General features: G+C 36.3%; 3 protein-coding genes across 3 annotated transcripts; all 3 read right to left on the minus strand.

The window, feature by feature from the left end:
- Positions 1-2,156: 2,156 nt before the first annotated feature.
- LOC132800681 (putative receptor like protein 25) lies at positions 2,157-3,481 on the minus strand. The gene is made up of 2 exons (XM_060814900.1): positions 2,790-3,481; positions 2,157-2,253 (listed from the first exon to the last, which is right to left on the minus strand). The coding sequence occupies exons 1-2, from the start codon at positions 3,479-3,481 to the stop codon at positions 2,157-2,159; spliced, it is 789 nt and encodes a 262-aa protein (XP_060670883.1).
- Positions 3,482-6,362: 2,881 nt separating this feature from the next.
- LOC132800682 (putative receptor like protein 25) lies at positions 6,363-6,832 on the minus strand. The gene is made up of 2 exons (XM_060814901.1): positions 6,663-6,832; positions 6,363-6,579 (listed from the first exon to the last, which is right to left on the minus strand). Exons 1-2 carry the CDS (start codon positions 6,830-6,832, stop codon positions 6,363-6,365), a joined length of 387 nt encoding a protein of 128 aa, XP_060670884.1.
- A 9,134-nt stretch (positions 6,833-15,966) lies between these two features.
- Positions 15,967-18,595, minus strand: LOC132800683 (receptor-like protein EIX2). The gene is made up of 5 exons (XM_060814902.1): positions 18,303-18,595; positions 18,027-18,134; positions 16,821-17,920; positions 16,640-16,711; positions 15,967-16,340 (listed from the first exon to the last, which is right to left on the minus strand). The coding sequence occupies exons 1-5, from the start codon at positions 18,593-18,595 to the stop codon at positions 15,967-15,969; spliced, it is 1,947 nt and encodes a 648-aa protein (XP_060670885.1).
- Between the last annotated feature and the right edge of the window lie 1,026 nt (positions 18,596-19,621).

The following is a 19,621-nucleotide window of genomic DNA, read 5'->3' on the forward strand; positions in this document are numbered from 1 at the left end:
ATACATAGAAGACCTTGATCTAATGGCTATCATATACTTGGAAACAAATTGACCAAGTTGGATCATAAACACCCACTAAATTTACCAATTAGAAATGCATTGTCAAGAAGCCTAGTTTGAGGGACAGATAAACCTATGAGAATGGCTTCGAAGGGAAGACCACTAAAATCTGTAAGTCACAAACCATCCATTGAATTTCAATGTATAATGCATTCTAGCGAATAAGAAGGTTTTAATTTCATACACAAGAAATTAAGTAGCTATTGGAAATAACAACAAAGGGAAAGATCAGAACAACTTCCAAACAACAAAAAGATTAAAAAAAAATTAAAATTAAAATTAAAAAAAAAAAGAAGGAAAAAAAAGAAGAAAAGTTGAATCTAACGAGTAAGCCATGTATAGTCTCATTTCATGACTTTTGAGGTAGAGTTTCATGATAACGTAAATATATGTTTACACTTGGAGTATAGATGGAATTTCAGTGTTGTTTTTGAACAATATATATGTTGAAATTCAAAATTACCTTCAAATTTTATTCTAAATCCCAACATTTGTTTAAGCATTTATCATATCGCCAGCAAATAAACTCTATCATAAACTATCTGTCAATGACTTTAGCTAATTGCGTGACAAATATTACTGTTACTATTTGAAAAAATAATAAAAAAAGGCAATAATTTTTTCAAGAAAGTTGGCACTTAAAATGTAAATGATATTTTATAGTCATTAAGCCCCTTTATTTATTTATTTATTTTTTCCCGTTTTCATCCAATATTCTACATTCCCTATTTCAAACCTCAAAAGGTCTTCGTCCTTCTATGTTTCTCAAACTTTACCGTTTAAAACTTTGCACACACATGTTCATTACTTCAAAATATATATATATATATATATATTTTTTTTTGTTGGTCAAAACATAAAAATGATGCGGAACTTTTTTAAATATAAGAGTCTTGATTTGAAGATAATTACAACAGAAGAAATAAATGAATGAAAAGAAAAAGAAACCGAAACGAAACAATAACCAAAGAAACGAAAAAAGTAACAAAAAAATTAAATAAAAGACATGTATATTGCTTACAAAGAATTTAACACAAGTAGTCTTGTTGTACTACTTGTGTACAGACAGAGACGGGTCAGGAGACATCATAATTACTAAATCATGAAATACTAGACACCACCTTATAATGGTTTGATGTTTATTTCTTTTTTTCCCCAACTCTGTCTTCAAAACAGAGAATCCACGAGAGAAAGAAAGAAACAAGAAAAAAATAGAAACTGAAAACAGGCTCACCATTCTACATGTTTGAAGCGTGTTTCAGGAGTTGGGTCAAAATCATTTAGCTTTTGCCTTTCATGACTGAGGCTTTGACCATGATTCAACTCTGCAATTTTCCTCTATATTTTTTTTTTAAATAAAAAAATAAGTAATCCACAGCTATATATATATCCATGTTAATCAGTACAATTCTATTTTGACCTACATCAAATTTGGTAAAATAGTTCATAAAAGTTGTTTTCCTTCTTGTATATTAGCTGTAAAATACAATCTCTTTAATATGGAGTTAAACAATAATGCCAACTTATGTGAGTTTATGTGAATGATTAGCAGATTGTTAGAGTCTATGTACATTCATGCTGAATTCAAGTAATTGCCAAATTTTTGCTTATTGAATATGTTTAAATTTTTATTATCTGCTACTCTTGCACTTGCCCCGGTTATAAATACTTGCTGATTGTAAGGCCAATTAAAACAGAGGAAATTTGTTGGACTCCAGAATTCTTGTCAGGGTTGTAAATATAGCCCATTTAATTATTGCGTGAACAAAACCAAAAATAGATAGATAATCTAATACACAATTTTGTCTTCCAGCCTCTAACTTTAAGAGATATCGATTTTGTTTTCTATCAAGTAGATGCAAAATTTAAAATTCCAAAAACAAAACTACATAGTTGTCAACAAAAGCCAAGTTTTTTGGTTCTAATTATCTTATACAATCTGAATAAAATGCTTATTTATTTGATTAAACAAGCAAAAGTTGAATACATAGCATATCAAACTTCCACTAAACAAAGATTATCTGTTAAGAAAGATAATCTGAATATACAAGGCTTATTTATTTGATTAAACAAGCACAAGTTAAATACATAGCACATCAAACTTCCGCCAAATAAAGATTGTCTATTAAGAAAGAAAATCCGAACACAGAAATTGCCATTCTCTCCGTAGTCTTGTGATCAAGAGTACTGAGCCTGCAAACAACAACAATTAATTCAGTTTATGGTCCAAATATCCGTTCAAACAAAAAATGTTACAGTGGGTACAAAATGCACACATAAGGGTAGAGAATCATCTTCCCAAATTCATTATCAAAATATCACTCACTTGAAAATAAAAGATATCATTGTACAGTTAGCAGGTATTTATATACATGAATTAGCAACTATATACATGTATGAAACCCAACTTACTCTGTTGATTCCAATACAAAAATTGAAGCAAAAGCTAGTATCATGGTCTTTGATTGCTCTTCACAAACTTTTACTTCTTTTTTTGAATAAAATGGCTATAACAAAAAGGGATTAAAAAAAAAAAAAGGTAATAACTACATGCATGCATTTCCACCATTATTCATTCACATGTCTTTGATTTCACCATAATGGAAGTACTGGAATTTAATCCTAAAAGTAAATCAATGATAAAGGTAATAAATTTAAGAAAGAAAACATACACTTATCTTCTATGTTGATGTCCTCTGTTCCTCTGCTGCATGGTTCTATATTTTAACCACAAATATAGTATTCTTTCAGAAACTTCTTCCACAGCATCAAAGTAGGCAACACTCCAAGACTTTCTAATTGACATTACCATAAAAGGAATAATAATTCCTGCTGCAAATCCCAATCCAACACTCAGGTAAAACCAATTATCTATGAAGCTGTCACCATTACTATTATCCTTGTGAATAGTCGATCCCTTATTTGTATCATCATCGTCTTCATCACCTGGACATTTTACATCAAGTGGACTACCACAAAGGCCATGATTTCCAACATAAGAGGATGCACTGAAAGTGATCATTTGATCTTTGTGGGGAATCTTACCAGTGAAGTCATTGTCCGACAGGTTCAGATACCCCAAAAATGAGAGTGATCCCAAACTCTGAGGAATAGCACCTGAAAACGTATTGTGTGAGAGATCAAGTGATGACAATTGTGTCAACCTCGAAATGCTTTCGGGAATGTGTCCACTGATATGGTTTCTGGACAAGTTCAGAAACACTACGCCCAACAAATTTGTTATCTCTCCAGGAAGATCTCCATTCAAATTATTTCCCGAGAGATCTAAGCTGACTACAAGGGAGAGGCTCTTGGTGAATTCCAGATGCTGGTTTTTTGTGGTTACAACAAAATTTTCCTCATAATAACCATTCGAACCCCCATATAAGCGATAATGGTTATGGTTGTGAACTTGGGTCATAGCTTTGAGATTTCCCAAACTAGCAGGTATGCTGCCACTTAACTGATTTCCTGCAAAGTCTATGAGCTGAATTGAGCTTAAATTTGACAGCGCCAATGGAAGTTCTCCAAAAAATGCATTCGAACTCAAGCTAAGAATACTTGGATTTTGAAAACCTTCTCCAATCCATTGTGGAATTCTACCCGTTAATCTGTTTTTCCAAGATCTAATGTCTCCAACAAAGATAAGTTCTGCAAGGATGTAGGCAGCTCTCCAGAGAACTTGTTGTCGCTTAGGTGCAGCGATTTAAGCTTGCTTAGCTGACCCAAGGAGACAGGTATGTTGCCAAACAACTTGTTCTTACTCAGATCTAATACCTCTAGAGAAGTACAATTCCCAATGCTTGATGGAATATTTCCCATTAAGTTGTTACTTGAAAGATCAATAGCATAAATACCAGTAATTTTACCTATAGATATAATTCAAGTTCTAAGAGCAAAGTACCAAAAAAAAACAGAAAAAAAAAAAAAACAAAAAGTTGAAGGATTGAAGTGCCAAAACATATTCAGCTCAACAGGAAACGGGCCAATTGCCCTTTTTTTACACATCAATTTTTTTCTTTATAGTACAAATTAGAAAATGAAGAAAAAGAATATAAAGAAATCGAACACCAAATCTTCTAGCATAGAAATATCACTTCTGTTACTTTCGGTAACAAGATCCACATCAAATAGAAGAGATTAGGAAGGCCCCACAAATCAATCCAGCATCTCTGCAATTTTGCAATGATGAGTGATTCACAAACATATCTATCCATGGTAATTACTAATTAGTTTCTACTTTTGTCTAGTCAAAATTCTGGTAGCATAAGATCGTAGAAGTTGTGTGCCTTCTTGTATATTAACTGTAAAATACTATCACTTTAAGTTGTAAATAAAAACAAAGCTAAACAGATTATTTAAATAATTGACTAAAAGAAGCACGTAAATGTCTGAAAAATTAGATAGCCAACCCAACTAAGAATGCATTATTAAGGTTTAATAAAAGAAAAGAAAAGAAAAGAAAAGAAAAGAAAAGATAGTCTTTGGAACTGCGGTTTAATAAGCAATACAAAGCATGTCGTCTGATTCAGTATTATTAGGGGAATGATCACATTATGCTGATAGATGCTTAAATCAAGCAGAAATTGAAAAAAATGAGAAACTAACTAAAGATGGATCAAGAAAACCAATTTTTTGTTTATCAAATCATTTTTATGCATGTAAAGTACTCACTCTGTAGACTGTAGGCAATATTAATAAGTAGCTGTTCGTGATTCGAAGGAGCAAAGACTATATTTAACAGCCCATTTATTGACAAGTATTTCTTGAAACATTTATAAATAGCAAAGTTTGTTAGGTTCGAATGAGACTTGACAAAATAGAGCATTAAAGGCTATTGGTTTTAACATTTTTCATCAATCTGCAAGCATTAATGCCCTGTTTAGAAGTCGGATTTTAGCAGAAGTTCTCTCATTTATTATAAAACAAAGTTATGAAAAATAATACAAAGGCAATTCAACTTTTGTAATATGGAGATTAACTCTCGAGTCTTGATAAAGAAAAACACTCATGTCTAATTAATTCCCATTAAAGTCTGGAGAAAATATATATATATATATATATATATTCTTTCCAAGAGCTATAGATATAAAATGCGGGCAAAAGTAATTGTTTTTTTTCTTTTAAAGTTTCTTATCGGAGGTAAGAATAACATGGCATCTAATCCAAAGGATAACTTGTGAAGCAGTGATCTTCTATGCAAGGAAATAATGGAAAACCAGAAATGACAAAATGCTTTGCTTATTACTTGAGTTGACAAAAGGTTTTGCTTAGTGTTGTTTCTAACTACATTTTTTATTACATGCATAACTAATTAATGTTGATTTTAGAACCAGAAAGCTATTTTGCAGTTACAAGGCTAAACAGAGGCATGTTGGCAATTGATTTTTCCATATTCTCTCTTCTTCATTTTTTTTTTTTTTAGGTTTTTTAAAGTAGGAATGTCAAGAAATCAAGGAAGCCATAGCTCCCACCTCCCTGTAAAATAGGTGCAACAACCTCAAATATGTGAAATTGACACAATGGAGAAGCTGAGAATATGCATGTCAATAAGCAAGTTAATATGCTTTGCAGTACATAACTAGAAACTTCACAATTTTCATAAGGCTGAAAACTAGTAGAAAATTGACATTTACTACAACGTTGATTTGAACACATCTTTTAAAACCATCACAAATTACAGAAGGTTGGGATAGCGAAACAGAAAAAAGAAATGTACTATTTGTAAAATGTAATCTATGAGGAAACCCTCCTCCTTCATGCTTTCAACAGTGTCCTTAAAATTCATTTCCAAAGAAATAAAGTTGACATTGAAAACCTCTTTGCGTTCTCCTTGAATATTAGGTGAAGCTTCTTACCTTCCCTAACTGCAAGTAATCACAAACAGAAATGACATTTTCTAAGTTTAGTATAGTTAGTAGATGAGAAACACATTGTCAAAGAAACATATTATTATTTAGGAATGAAAGTTTAGAAGTACTCTTTATCAAAAAGTCAGTTTGACAAGTAACCTAACATGAACAAAGAAAGGAAAGCAGATATAGTAACAAACCGAAGTAAAGATACTCTTTATCTTCTTCACTGATGCCTTTTAGTCCTCTGCTTTAAGGTTCTATATTTCAACCACAGGTACAGTATTCTATCCACAGCTTTATCAACAACATCAAAGTAGGCTACGCTCCAAGATTTTATCATCGCCATTATCAAGTACGGGACAAGAATTCCAGTTGCATATCCCAATCCAATGCTCAAGTAAAACCACCTATCAATGAAGCTGTCACCATTACCAGTATCCACGGGAGTCATCCATCCTTATCTGGTTTCTCATTTTCGTCATCACCTGGACATTTTACCAGAAGTGGACCACCACAAAGGCCAACATTTCCAACAAAAGAGGATGCACTAAAAGTGAGCATATGATCATTATCAGGAATAGGACCAGACAATTCATTGTTTGACAGATTCAGATACCCCAGGAATGAGAGTGATCCCAAGCTTTGAGGAATAGCACCGGAGAACCTATTACTCGAGAGATCAAGAGAAGACAATTGCTTCAGCTTCGAAATGCTTTTCGGAATGTGACCAGTGAAATGGTTTCTGACAAGTTGAGAACGACCAAACCCAATAAATTTGTCATCTCTATAGGAAGACCTCCACTCAAGTTATTCCCTGAGAGGTCTAGCATGGTTACAAGGGAGAGGGTCTTGGTGTATCTTAGAAGTTGGCCTTTCATATTTACAACAAGTCTTTCATAGTAGTGGCCAAACTCCATAGTACTTATGTAACACCCCGTTCCGAACCATGTCGGAATTTTTGCACGTTGATCGAGGTTGACTATTGACCGTTGATTGAAGGGGTCAAAAGTTGACTTTTTGTTCTAGTTGGAATTCTAGGTTGACTAAGGTACCGTTACAAAGTACATGTTGGCACGAGTTCGTAGACTAGTAGCACGTTGAAAACGGAGCTACGGTTTGAAAGTTATGAGCAAAACAAGTTGAGGTCCAAACTGTCCAAGGGGTGCCGGAGTTGACTTTTTATTCATGCAAAGTTGAGCTTTGACTCATGCGTGGTTGTGAAGTACTAGTTGATACGAGTCCGTATTTGGACATGTGGTTTGAAAGTTATGGACCTGTAGAGTTTTTCAAATACAGTATTATTTTAATATTACTTTTTAAACATGTGACGATGTACCATGTGTGACTTAATGAAGGTGACCATGTGTCACCATGTTGAGAAGCCACATGTCAACCATATTTAATATCAAATTATTTTATTATTGTTGTTTTATGTAATAATATTATTTTTAATATTATTTAATTAATTTTAAATTATTACTTTTTATTTCCTTTATTTCTTTTTCTTTTTCTTTTTCTTTTCTTCTCCCCACGTGGGAAAAAAGGCCACGAGGGCCTGTTCTTCTTCCTCCTCTTCTTCTTCTTCTTTTCTTCTTCCTTTCCCTTCCTTTCTCCCTCTCGGCCTCACCGTATTTTTCAAATTCCGGCCACCCATAAGCTACACGCGCCGGCCAGCGATGAGTGGAGGGAGGAGGCGAGCTCGGCCACCAGTTTTCACGGTCACCGGCCGCCGGACGCGCCGATCGGGTCGGAGAAGCTGCCGGCCGGAAAAATTTCTCTCTCCTCGTTTCTTGTGTATTCCAGCCATCCCAGTCCAAATTGCCACCCCTCTCCCCCTATTTTGGGTCCTCTGAGTTCAAATATGGCCTCCAATCTCAAAAAATCGAAGCGGTTTGCGAGATACGAGAAATTGAAAACCGGCCAAAGCTTTCCGCCAAATTCCGATGGAATTGGGGTCGATGGAGACTGGTAATGCGATCCTCGTTCCACGAGCTTCGATTTGGTATATTATTCGACCATTTTGGTTAACATTTGTATTTAACCCCCCGGGTACCAGGTATTATTTACCAGAATAAAATATTAATTTATTTGACTGTGTGTGAATTGTGTTCTAGGAGCACCGGTGAGTTGTGGAAATGATCCCATGGTGGATCATGGTTTAATTGTGTGCTCTAGGTGAGTGACCCACCTTTAAAAATATTTTGGGCAATTAATTATGTTTAATTGGTATTTAAATTATGCTCATGTGGTACAATTTAGTTATGGTTTTATTGTGATTTAATTTATTTAGTATTCATGAGCAAAGTATATTTCAGTAATAGTCGTACGTGGTTTTAAGTATTATTTTGGGCATAATTGGTTTAAATATTTTATGAAAATATTTGTTAAATTGGTGGTTAAATTTTATAATTATGCCCACGGTATTTTATCTGTTGAACCTCGTATTACGAGAAAATTATGGTTTATTTGTTATCGATGTTTTCGTACCGGTTTGTTAAATAAAAATATGTGGGATGGTAAGTGTGAAAATTTAATATATTTCCCATGGTAAATTTTGGAAAATGGTACGGTTGGTTTAATAATTATTTTAGACGCACTCATACAGTATTGGTGTTCTGGTGTATGTACACGTGGTTTAGCGCGCAAGTATTATGTCTCCCGTGGTTGCCATTGGACCGTGGGCAGGCAAGTTTGATATTGGCCACAACCGCCCCTCCCTTGGCCGGGATGACGGTTTCAACAGCGGTACTGTCGGGACACCGAAGTGCCGTTTGCAAGTTTCTCTCTTTAATCTCCCCGCCAGTCGGTGCTCGGGATGCTGGGTATCGGAGGGCATCACTGGTATATGGTGTGGTGCGTCAAGTGTAATTTTTCGGATAGAAATTTCAAACCCCAAAGAGTACAAAAATTATTTATTATAATTTATTACACTTTATTTATATTTGGTGTATTTAATTATTTATTTGTTGTTTATTAAATTATTTGATCCCTTGGTTTTCGGGAAGTACGAGTATCGGGTTTTGTGAAAATTTTTTAAAAGGGGAACATTTCCAACGAAGTGAATAGTGAGGGTTTTGAGAGAAATTATTACTTCAATTGTTTATTTATTTATTTATTTAATTGTTCGGTATTGATTAATTAAATCCTTTTTATTTGGTATATTATAAATATTAAAGGTGTTCAGTAGATAGGGTCACTCACTGAGATGATTAGCATCTCACGTTTTTAAATTCCGTTCCCCTAGGTCCAGGTTGGGAGACGTTGATTGTCCGGGGCGAGCCCAACGTCTCAGTTCGTTGCCGAAAGTTCAAGAAGTATTTCTTCCCTTTTTCCTCTCTATCTTGTATTGCTTCTTATCTGTCATTTTATAAATTTCACATTTATCTGTATAATGCTCTTTATACTTTATTGGACGTGTAGTTATTATTTATGCACTGAGTGCTGTTATTTCTCTGAAGTGCTGTAAATTTGTGGAAACAAATTGTAGTAACGTGGGAGGAATAAGGGGATGTTTTTAGAAGTGTGTTTTCAGTGCAGGTAATTTTTGGTTAGTCCTACCCTTAGGGGAGGTGCTGTCGGATTTTCCATTGGAAGGTTCGGCGGTATTTTCCTGGGATTAGGGCTTGTCTAGGGTTCTGGGGAGGAATTCTGGACGGGGCTTGACAGTTGGTATCAGAGCTCTAGGTTCTAGTATCCCTAAGGGACTGTGCATTGTTGTGCATCCCATCCGTGTCTAATCTCTCGTTTTTCCCGTCTTAAAGCATTCTTTCCCTTTATCTCGAAGCAAATTCGTTGCTTGAGTTTGAATAACTTTAATCTTCGAAGGTGTTAATTAGAATCACCTATCCTAACGGGGAATTCCTATGGCCTAGTCGATGGTCGAGGATTGCCTTTTCTTTTCAAAGGTCAAGTAATGGGGGCAGATCCAATTCTGTGAATCTTTTGGGATCTGAAGTGGTCCTAGATATGGAGTGAGTGGTTCTTAAGTTTATGGCCCAGGTGGTTGATGCCCGAGTAGATGGTGAGCGTTGGGACCGCTAATAGTGGGAAGCAATTCGAAAGCATTTTTCCAGCAAGTTATCTGGATTATGACCGTAAAAAGGATATCAAATTATTATTGACTTGGCTTTGGATATCGATCTATTTCAGTATCGCCATACCGTGCGACTCTATTAAAGTTAAAGGACTTAAAGGCTTAGCTGCAAGATTTGGTGAATAAAGGTTTCACTAGATCAATCATATCATCGTGAATGACATTTGTTCCGTTCATGGAAAAGAAGGATGATTGCCTAGGGGTGTGTATCGACTATCAATGATTTAGCAAGGTCACCACCCATAATCGATACTTATTGTCGAGTATGGATGTGTGTCGATCAATCTCAAGGTGTCAAAATATTTTTTCCTATCGATTATTAAAACTTAAATCCTTTTCAAAGTGATATTTGAAATTTAAGGGTATTTTATTCAAGTATTTTTTGTTTATGTTCGTACATGTCTTTGTATGTTATATTGTTTGATATCATACTGCACCATATGGAGGCGGCGAACCAATGTGGTCCATGTAGAGCTAGCCCCATGATCATGTTGCCTACGAGTCCAGGAGATCGGACGGCCAATATTGGCAACCACCCTGGTTTGTATTGGTAGCAGAGTGTCGGCGACAGTTGGAATCATGGATTACATAGCATGTAGAAGGTGTCGTACGTACCTCCACTACGAGCGTGCATATTTTATTTTATACTATGGATTTTAAGATATGATTTTTTGCATTTGTTCATGTTTTTACTATTGTTCCAATGTGGAGTTTTAACAATTGCCTATGCAAGTTAAGTATATTTGAAAAATATATTTTTTTTTATATTATTTGTTTTATGTTATGGTTTTTCCAAGAGCGACTTAAGGGTTAAGTATCGCCAGTTGAGAATCCAAAGTAGGGTATCGTTGAGTTCAAAAAGGAGATCCTAAAGGAAGCACGTGATTCAATGTATGCGATACACCCCAAGGGTACAAAGATGTATGGAATGCTCACTAGATGACATTATGGTTTGGCACGATAAAGGAAGTTGCAGGATTCGCATAAAGGTATTTAAGTCACCGACAAGTAAAAGTGGGGAATAGAAACGTTTGAAGTAGTTTCAATCCTTGCCCATTTCCTTGCCGGGTGGGGAGATGTAAACGTGGATTTTGTGCTTAAACTATCGTTCACAAAGAGAAGGTACGACAACGTTTAGAGAATCAAACAAGATCCGGATAGCGATTAAAGTTCTACTTGGTTGTTGATGAGGTTAATGGGATGAGGATGATTCCTTAGGCATGGTTAGATGTTTAAGCATGGTTATTTTCATTCTAGAAGCTAAGATCTTGATATCTTATTTCCTTGGAGATTTAAGGTTCGTATTGATGGTGTTTTATCGATTTAAGGTGGTTGATATTGTTGGTGATAATTTACAAGGATAAGGAGTACGATTTTTGGGACGTAGTTAGAATTTAAGAAGTGTGGGATACTTTTATAGGTTAAAGATCTAGTGATTTGTTCATAGTATTGGTGGTGATGTTAGAATTAAGATTTAAATTCCTTATTGCTTGAGGTGTGGATTCATGAAATTTATTCGAAATTGGGGAAACTTAGGGTTTTCAAGAATGGTATTTGGATGTTGAGAAATTTTATTCATGACCTTGATGAATTTAGTTAAAAGAAAGATTGATGTTTGTCGAGGTTAAGACTATTGGTTAATCAATGAGGAGCCAGGGTTTTATAATTGTAAGTACTAGGAGGGTAATCGAAGACAAGTGAATTAATCTCAACCTTAACTTGGTGATACCAGTAATTGAGGAAATTAGACTTAAGTTCTAATCTTACCTTTGAATTGCTGATCGAGTTACGAGAGTTGGTTGTTGGTTTAAGGATGCATGCTTTAGAAGCACTTTATGGTTGGCGTTCGACTATGACCAAGACTTATAGATTGTGTTCTCGTGGCCTAGTTTGGATATCCTTAATTAGTGGGCATGAGGAGGAAAGTTACACAAGAGGAAAGTTAAAGTCACGATTAGGCATGATGGTAGTGTAGTGATGGTGGAAGAGGTCTCTATTATACTTGCTAAGTTAAGCTGCCGACAAGTGGAAGCGGGAAGTGGAAATGTTAGCGCACTTTTTACTGGCATGAGAGTGGTGTTCACGGAGACAAGTTGGCCAAGCTGTTTGTAAAGTGTATCATGAGACTACACAGAGTATCAATCGCCATCATGACTATTGAGATTCGAGCTTTACTTGAAGACTATGATAAAGGTTAACAGATACACTTGGAGCGAGACTTAACGACTGCATCGCCTTCCACCACAGGTCATTGGACAAGCAAAGTGCAGGATTCACACTTGGGAGTTATGTTGAGACCGTATATTATGCAATGTCGAAAGAAGCTGGATTGAGCAATTTCCATCAATAGGGTTCGTTACGATATTAGCCACCAAGTGAGCATCGAGATGTCTTCGTATGAGATTTTACATGGAAGGCAGTTTCAAACCCTACTATACTGGAGTGAAGTAGGTAAGGAGAAGCACCATACGACGACCAACATGAATTGGATGCGAACACCTACGAATGACTACGAATAAGGCAAAGGTCATCCGAGAGAGTTCTGGAGACCGCTCAGGAATTGACAAATGAGTTCAGCCGATGTGCCTGGAAAAGATGTTAAGCTCAAAGTCCGAGATTAAGTTTTGAAATTATCTCCATAGAAGAGGGTCGTATGCTTTGGTTGATAGAGAAGGTCAAGTTCTTGTTACATTGGTTCTACAGGGTTATTGGAAGAATTGGTTTTGTGGCATGCAAGTTAGCATTTTCGGGGAAGCAGACATGGGTATGCAGCGTAACTCACGTGTTGTTGCTACGAAAGGACATTAGAGACCTGTCATGTAAGGAGCGACCAGTACAGATTTTTAAGTCATGAAGAATGCATATGGGTCAATAAGACTATTTTCTCAGATCAAAAGTCTTGTGGTAAATTAATCTAGTCGAGAAAACGACGTGGAAGCTCGAGGCACAAATCAGCAATCAATATTCTTATACGTTTCAGCGATGTAAGAAATTTCGAGGATGAAATTTTTGTAAGGGGGGAAGGTTGTAACACCCCGTCCCGAACCATGTCGGAATTTTTGCACGTTGACCGAGGTTGACTGTTGATCGTTGACTTTGACCATTGATCGAAGGGGTCAAAAGTTGACTTTTTGTTCCGGTTGGAATTCTAGGTTGACTAAGGTACCGTTACGAAGTACACGTTGGCATGAGTTCGTAGACTAGTATCACGTTGAAAATGGAGCTACGGTTTGAAAGTTATGAGCAAAACAAGTTGAGGTCCAAACTGTCCAAGGGGTGCCGGAGTTGACTTTTTATTCATGCAAAGTTGAGCTTTGACTCATGCATGGTTGTGAAGTACTAGTTGATACGAGTCTGTAGACTAGCGGCACGTCCGATTTGGACATGTGGTTTGGAAGTTATGGACCTGTAGAGTTTTTCAAATACAGTATTATTTTAATATTATTTTTTAAACGTGTAACGATGTGCCACGTGTGACTTAATGAAGGTGACCATGTGTCACCATGTTGAGAAGCCACATGTCAACCATGTTTAATATCAAATTATTTTATTATTGTTGTTTTATGTAATAATATTATTTTTAATATTATTTAATTAATTTTAAATTATTTCTTTTTATTTCTTTTTCTTTTCTTCTCCCCACGTGGGAAAAAAGGCCACGGGGGCTTGTTCTTCTTCCTTCTCTTCTTCTTCTTCTTTTCTTCTTCCTTTCCCTTCCTTTCTCCCTCTCGGCCTCACCGTATTTTTCAAATTCCGGCCACCCATAAGCTACACGCGCCGGCCAACGATGAGCGGAGGGAGGAGGCAAGCTCAACCGCCAATTTTCACGGCTGGAAAATTTTCTCTCTCCTCTTTTCTTATGTATTCCGGCCAGCCCAGTCCAAATTGCCACCCCTCTCCCCTTATTTTGGGTCCTCTGAGTTCAAATATGGCCTCCAATCTCAAAAATTCGAAGCAGTTTGCGAGATACGAGGAATTGAAAACCGGCCGAAGCTTTCCGGCCAAATTCGATTCGGTATATTATTCGACCATATTATTCGACCATTTTGCGAGATACGAAACGGTTTGCGATCCTCGTTCCACGAGCTTTGATTCGGTATATTATTCGACCATTTTGGTTAACGTTTGTGTTTAACCCCACGGGTACCGGGTATTATTTACTGGAATAAAATATTAATTTATTTGACTGTGTGTGAATTGTGTTCTAGGAGCACCGGTGATTCGTGGAATTGATCCCATGGTGGATCATGGTTTAATTGCGTGCTCCAGGTGAGTGACCCACCTTTAAAAATATTTTGGGCAATTAATTATGTTTAATTGGTATTTAAATTATGCTCATGTGGTACAATTTAATTATGGTTTTATTGTGATTTAATTTATTTATTATGCATGAGCAAAGTATATTTCGGTAATAGTCGTACGTGTTTTAAGTATTATTTTGGGCATAATTGGTTTAAATATTTTATGAAAATATTTGTTAAATTGGTGGTTAAATTTTATAATTATGCCCACGGTATTTTATCTGTTGAACCTCGTATTATGAGAAAATTATGGTTTATTTGTTATCGATGTTTTCGTACCGGTTTGTTAAATAAAAATATGTGAGATGGTAAGTGTGAAAATTTAATATATTTCCCACGGTAAATTTTGGAAAACGGTACGGTTGGTTTAACAATTATTTTAGATGCACTCATACAGTATTGGTGTTCTGGTGTATGTACACGTGGTTTAGCGCGCAAGTATTATGTGGTTTAGCAAGCAAGTATTATGTCTCCCGTGGTTGCCATTGGACCGTGGGCAGGCAAGTTTGATATTGGCCACAGCCGCCCCTCCCTTGGCCGGGATGACAGTTTCAACAGCGGTACTGTCGGGACGCCGAAGTGCCGTTTGCAAATTTCTCTCTTTAATCTCCCCGCCAGTCGGTGCTTGGAACGCTGGGTATCGGAGGGCATCACTGGTATATGGTGTGGTACATCAAGTGTAATTTTTTGGATAGAATTTTCAAACCCCAAAGAGTACAAAAATTATTTATTATAATTTATTACACTTTATTTATATTTGGGGTATTTAATTATTTATTTATTGTTTATTAAATTATTTGATCCCTTGGTTTTCGGGAAGTACGAGTATCGGGTTTTGTGAAAATGTTTTAAAAGGGGAACATTTCCAACGGAGTGAATAGTGAGGGTTTTGAGAGAAATTATTACTTCAATTGTTTATTTATTTATTTATTTAATTGTTCGGTATTGATTAATTAAATCCCTTTTATTTGGTATATTATAAATATTAAAGGTGTTCAGTAGATAGGGTCACTCACTGAGATAATTAGCATCTCACGTTTTTAAATTTCGTTCTCCTAGGTCCAGGTTGGGAGACGTTGATTGTCCGGGGCGAGCCCAACGTCTCAGTTCGTTGCCGAAAGTTTAAGAAGTATTTCTTTCCTTTTTCCTCTCTATCTTGTATTGCTTCTTATCTGTCATTTTATAAATTCCACATTTATCTGTATAATGCTCTGTATACTGTATTGGACGTGTAATTATTATTTATGCGCTGAGTTGCTGTTATTTCTCTGAAGTGCTGTAAATTTGTGGAAACAAATTGTAGTAACGTGGGAGGAATAAGGGGATGTTTTTAGAAGTGTGTTTTCAGTGCAGGTAATTTCTGGTTAGTCCTACCCTTAGGGGAGGTGCTGCTGGATTTTCCGTTGGAAGGTTCGGTGGTATTTCCCTGGGATCAGGGCTTGTCTAGGGTTCCAAGGGGGAATTCTGGACGGGTCCTGACAGCCTACGTAGCTATCAGGATGTTTCATAGTTACAGCATTTTGGTAAATAGGGACAGCCCCATACAATAGATAACGGTTAATGATTTGGGCATGTAACATAGCTTTAAAATGTCCAAAGCTAGCTGGAATATTGCCTGTGAACTGATTTTCTGCTACGTCCAGGATATGTAGTGAACTTAAATTTGATAACAGACCGGAAGTTCTCTTGAAAAGGAATTAGGCCTCAAGCCAAGAATTCTTAGACTTTCAAATACTTTCCCAATCCATGGTGGAATTCTACCGTTTAATCTGTTGTTTCCAAGATTTAGGGTCGCCAAACTCGATAAGTTTTGGAAAGATGATGGGAGCTGTCCATAGAGCCTGTTGTCATTTAGGTGCAATGTTTTAAGCCCTCTTAATTGACCCAAGAAGGTACGAATGGTTCCAGACAAATGGTTATTACTGATGTCTAGTGCAGAGAGATCAGAACAATTTCCAATGCTTGATGGAATACTTCCTCTTAAGTTGTTATTGGAAAGATCAAAGACTTCAAGTCCAGGAACAATGTTGCCTATCCAAGCAGGAATTTCTCCATTTAACTGATTGTTAGCAATAGAAAGGAAAACAAAGGAACCACCGGTAATATTCCATTTATTTGGAATATTACCAAAAAAATTATTTTTGGATAGATCGAGTAAGTAAAAGCTGCCACTTGGAATAGGAACAGAACCATTGAAGTTATTTCAGCTGAAATCCACAACTACACCTGATAGGTATACCGATAGCTGGGGTTTTGAACCAAACTGTAATGGATGTGGTAGTTGACCTGCTAGTTGATTAAAAGAAAGATTCAAATGTGATAAAGTCAACCTGCTTTTGTGACTTGAGCCAAGTCGGAAATGAAGGACCCAAATGGCAGGAACTCATTGCAAGAGAAGAGACCTGGAATGGAGGAACCCAATTGGATTTGACATCGAAGGTGAAAGAGTTTGAAGACAAATCTAAATCCGATAGCTTTTTTAGCTTCCAAAAATGCCTTCAGTAATTATACCTGTCAATTGATTGGATGAAACATTAAATTTACGCAACCCAGAAAGCTGTCCCAAACTTTCTAGGAGGGTCCCATTTAGCTCATTCCCTCCTAGAAGCAGAATAGTAAGATTTTGCTGTAATATTCCAAAAGAAGTTGGGATGGGACCATATAGAGAGTTATTGGACAAATCAAGCTCAATAAGATTCTCGAGCTGAGCCAGCCACTTTGGTAATTTACCAACCAAATGATTGTCTGACAGGTCCAAGGATTGCAGATTTGGTAGTGGCCTCCTGGAAAGATTTTGGAGTGATCCGAAAGAAGCTGCGATAGAGCCATTTAGAGAGTTACACCATAAATTAAGGTTTACAAGATTCTCAAGTTGACACAACCATTCTGGTAAATTGCCAACCAGGTAATCATCTGACAAGTCCAAATATTGTAGACTAGGCAGTGGCCCCCTAGAAAGATTTTGGAGTGATCCGAAAAAAGCTGGGATTTGACCATTTAGATAGTTCAAGGACAAATCAAGCTCAACAAGATTCTCAATGTGACCCAACCATTCTGGTAAATTACCAACCAGGTAATTATATGACAAGTCGAAAGATTGTAGAATAGGAAATGGCTTCCTAGAAAGGCAAATTTCTATTCCTTCAAGGAATTTTGGTAAAGTTTCATTGATGTAATTATCAGACACATCTAACAAAATCAAATTGCAAAGTTTTCCGATTGAGCTTGGAATCCCACCGTCAACACTATTGCCAGAAAGATCTAAGTGACTGAGAAATGTCAGGTTTCCAATGGAAGAAGGAAGTTTCCTATGGAGATCATTCCTACCGAAGTCAAGGTCTTGTATCTTCTCCCATCGTCCCCCCAACATTTGATGACAACTTTCTGAAAGACCACTGGCTCCCAGATATAAAAACTGCAAATTTGGGAGTTCACTAAAATCAAGTGGAATTCTTCCATCCAACCAATTATTGCTCATATCCAAAGTAACAAGGCTGCTAACATTGACAAGAAAATCGAGGACTTTTGGAAGGAATTGGTTATCACTAAGATCTAGGACAACAAGTGAAATTAAATTTAAAAAGGTAGGAGGTGGAATGGAACCAGATGAGCTACAAGAATGGGGGTTTATTCAGTTGCCTAATCTAGTCTGATCCTACCATTTAAAGATTAACTTCATTCATCACAAGATGCTTTAGAGAAATAAGACTTGTTAACCATTTAAGATTATCAACAAATAAACTAGACTCTTCCCAAATATCATCACAAGAAACATCAAGATACTGCAAGCTTGAAAGGTTCGCTAAATTTAACGGAATCGCACCACTAAACCCAGCATGAGAGAGGTTCAGATATTGCAAGTTTTTAAAAGATCCAAAAGAATTAGGAATTGGGTTGTCGTTGAACGTGTTAAAACTCAAGTCCAAATGCCTCAAGGACTTGAGTTTCATCAATGAAGGTTTAATTTCCCCACTGAGGTTCTAGAATCCATACCTGTCGAGAGATTCATCATTGTAATTATAAGTTGGATGTGGATTCCGGAGATCAACTGCAATAACAGCTCCAGTAGTGTTTTCACAACTTATTCCCCGCCAATGACAACAGTTGCTTCCCTTCCATGAAGAAAGCCTGTTTGCAGGATCATGAAGGCCATTCTTGAAGTCAATGAGAGCTTCTCGGTCCGACTCCATGCAATTCATCAGGTGAGCACCAATGTTGGGGAGAAGTTCTCCTCTCACAGAGCACAGAATCAGAAACATTAATGGAAGCCATGTAATTGCTTCCATTAGAGTTACAAACTTGTTTGCCAGAAAATTGCGATTTGGTGTGAAGAGGAAGATCAAGAGGAATAGTTGTTGAAATCAAAAGCAAAGAAAAAGATACATCAATGAAATATAAAGAAGAAGATCTGTGTGTAGTGAATCAACAACAATGTTTGCAGGTATATATATATATATATACGTCATCGAGGCGATTCTTTCATTTTCTAACCTAGCCATGTTTCAAACATTGGAAAGATGTGAGGGATCATTGTGAAAGGACTTAGACGCGTATAAGCTTAATACAAAACAAATAAATAAATAAATAAAAATTAAAAAAACAATAAAAAAAACTTTTAGGGTTTTTTGGAAATTAAAAAGTATATATAATTCTTTTTTCGTTTCCTTTGTATGTGTGGCAACGAAGAAAAACAGAGGTGAAAAGCTTTTCTTCTATTTTCCTCTATTTCACATTCTGATGGTTACGTTGTCACGACCCGTCCACGATTCCTCCCCGGAACCCTAGACAAGCCCTGATCCCAGGGAAATACCACCGAACCTTCCAATGGAAAATTCGGCAGCACCTCCCCTAAGGGTAGGACTAACCAAAAATTTCCTGCACTGAAAATACACTTCTATATTCATCCCCTTATTCCTCCCACATTACTACAATTTGTTTCCACAAATTTGTAGCACTCCAAAATAAATAATAGTAAACCAGTGCATAATTAACAACTAAATGTCCAATACAGTATACAGAGCATTAAACAAATAAATATGAAATTAATCAATGACAGATAAAGAAGTAATACAGGATGGAGAGGAAAAAGGGAAGGAATGCTTCTTGCACTTTCGGCAATGAACTGAGACGTCGGGCTCGCCCCGGACAATCAACGTTTTAACAAAACCCGAAATTTGTATTTCCCGAAAACCAAGGGATCAATCAATTTAATAAACAATAAATAAATACCCCAAATACAAATAAAATGTAATAAGATATAATAAATAAATTTTGAATACTTTGGGGTTTGAAATTTCTTTATCCGAAAATTT

Source organism: Ziziphus jujuba, chromosome 2 (assembly GCF_031755915.1).
Source record: "Ziziphus jujuba cultivar Dongzao chromosome 2, ASM3175591v1".
In the NCBI taxonomy this organism is placed as follows: Eukaryota; Viridiplantae; Streptophyta; class Magnoliopsida; order Rosales; family Rhamnaceae; genus Ziziphus; species Ziziphus jujuba.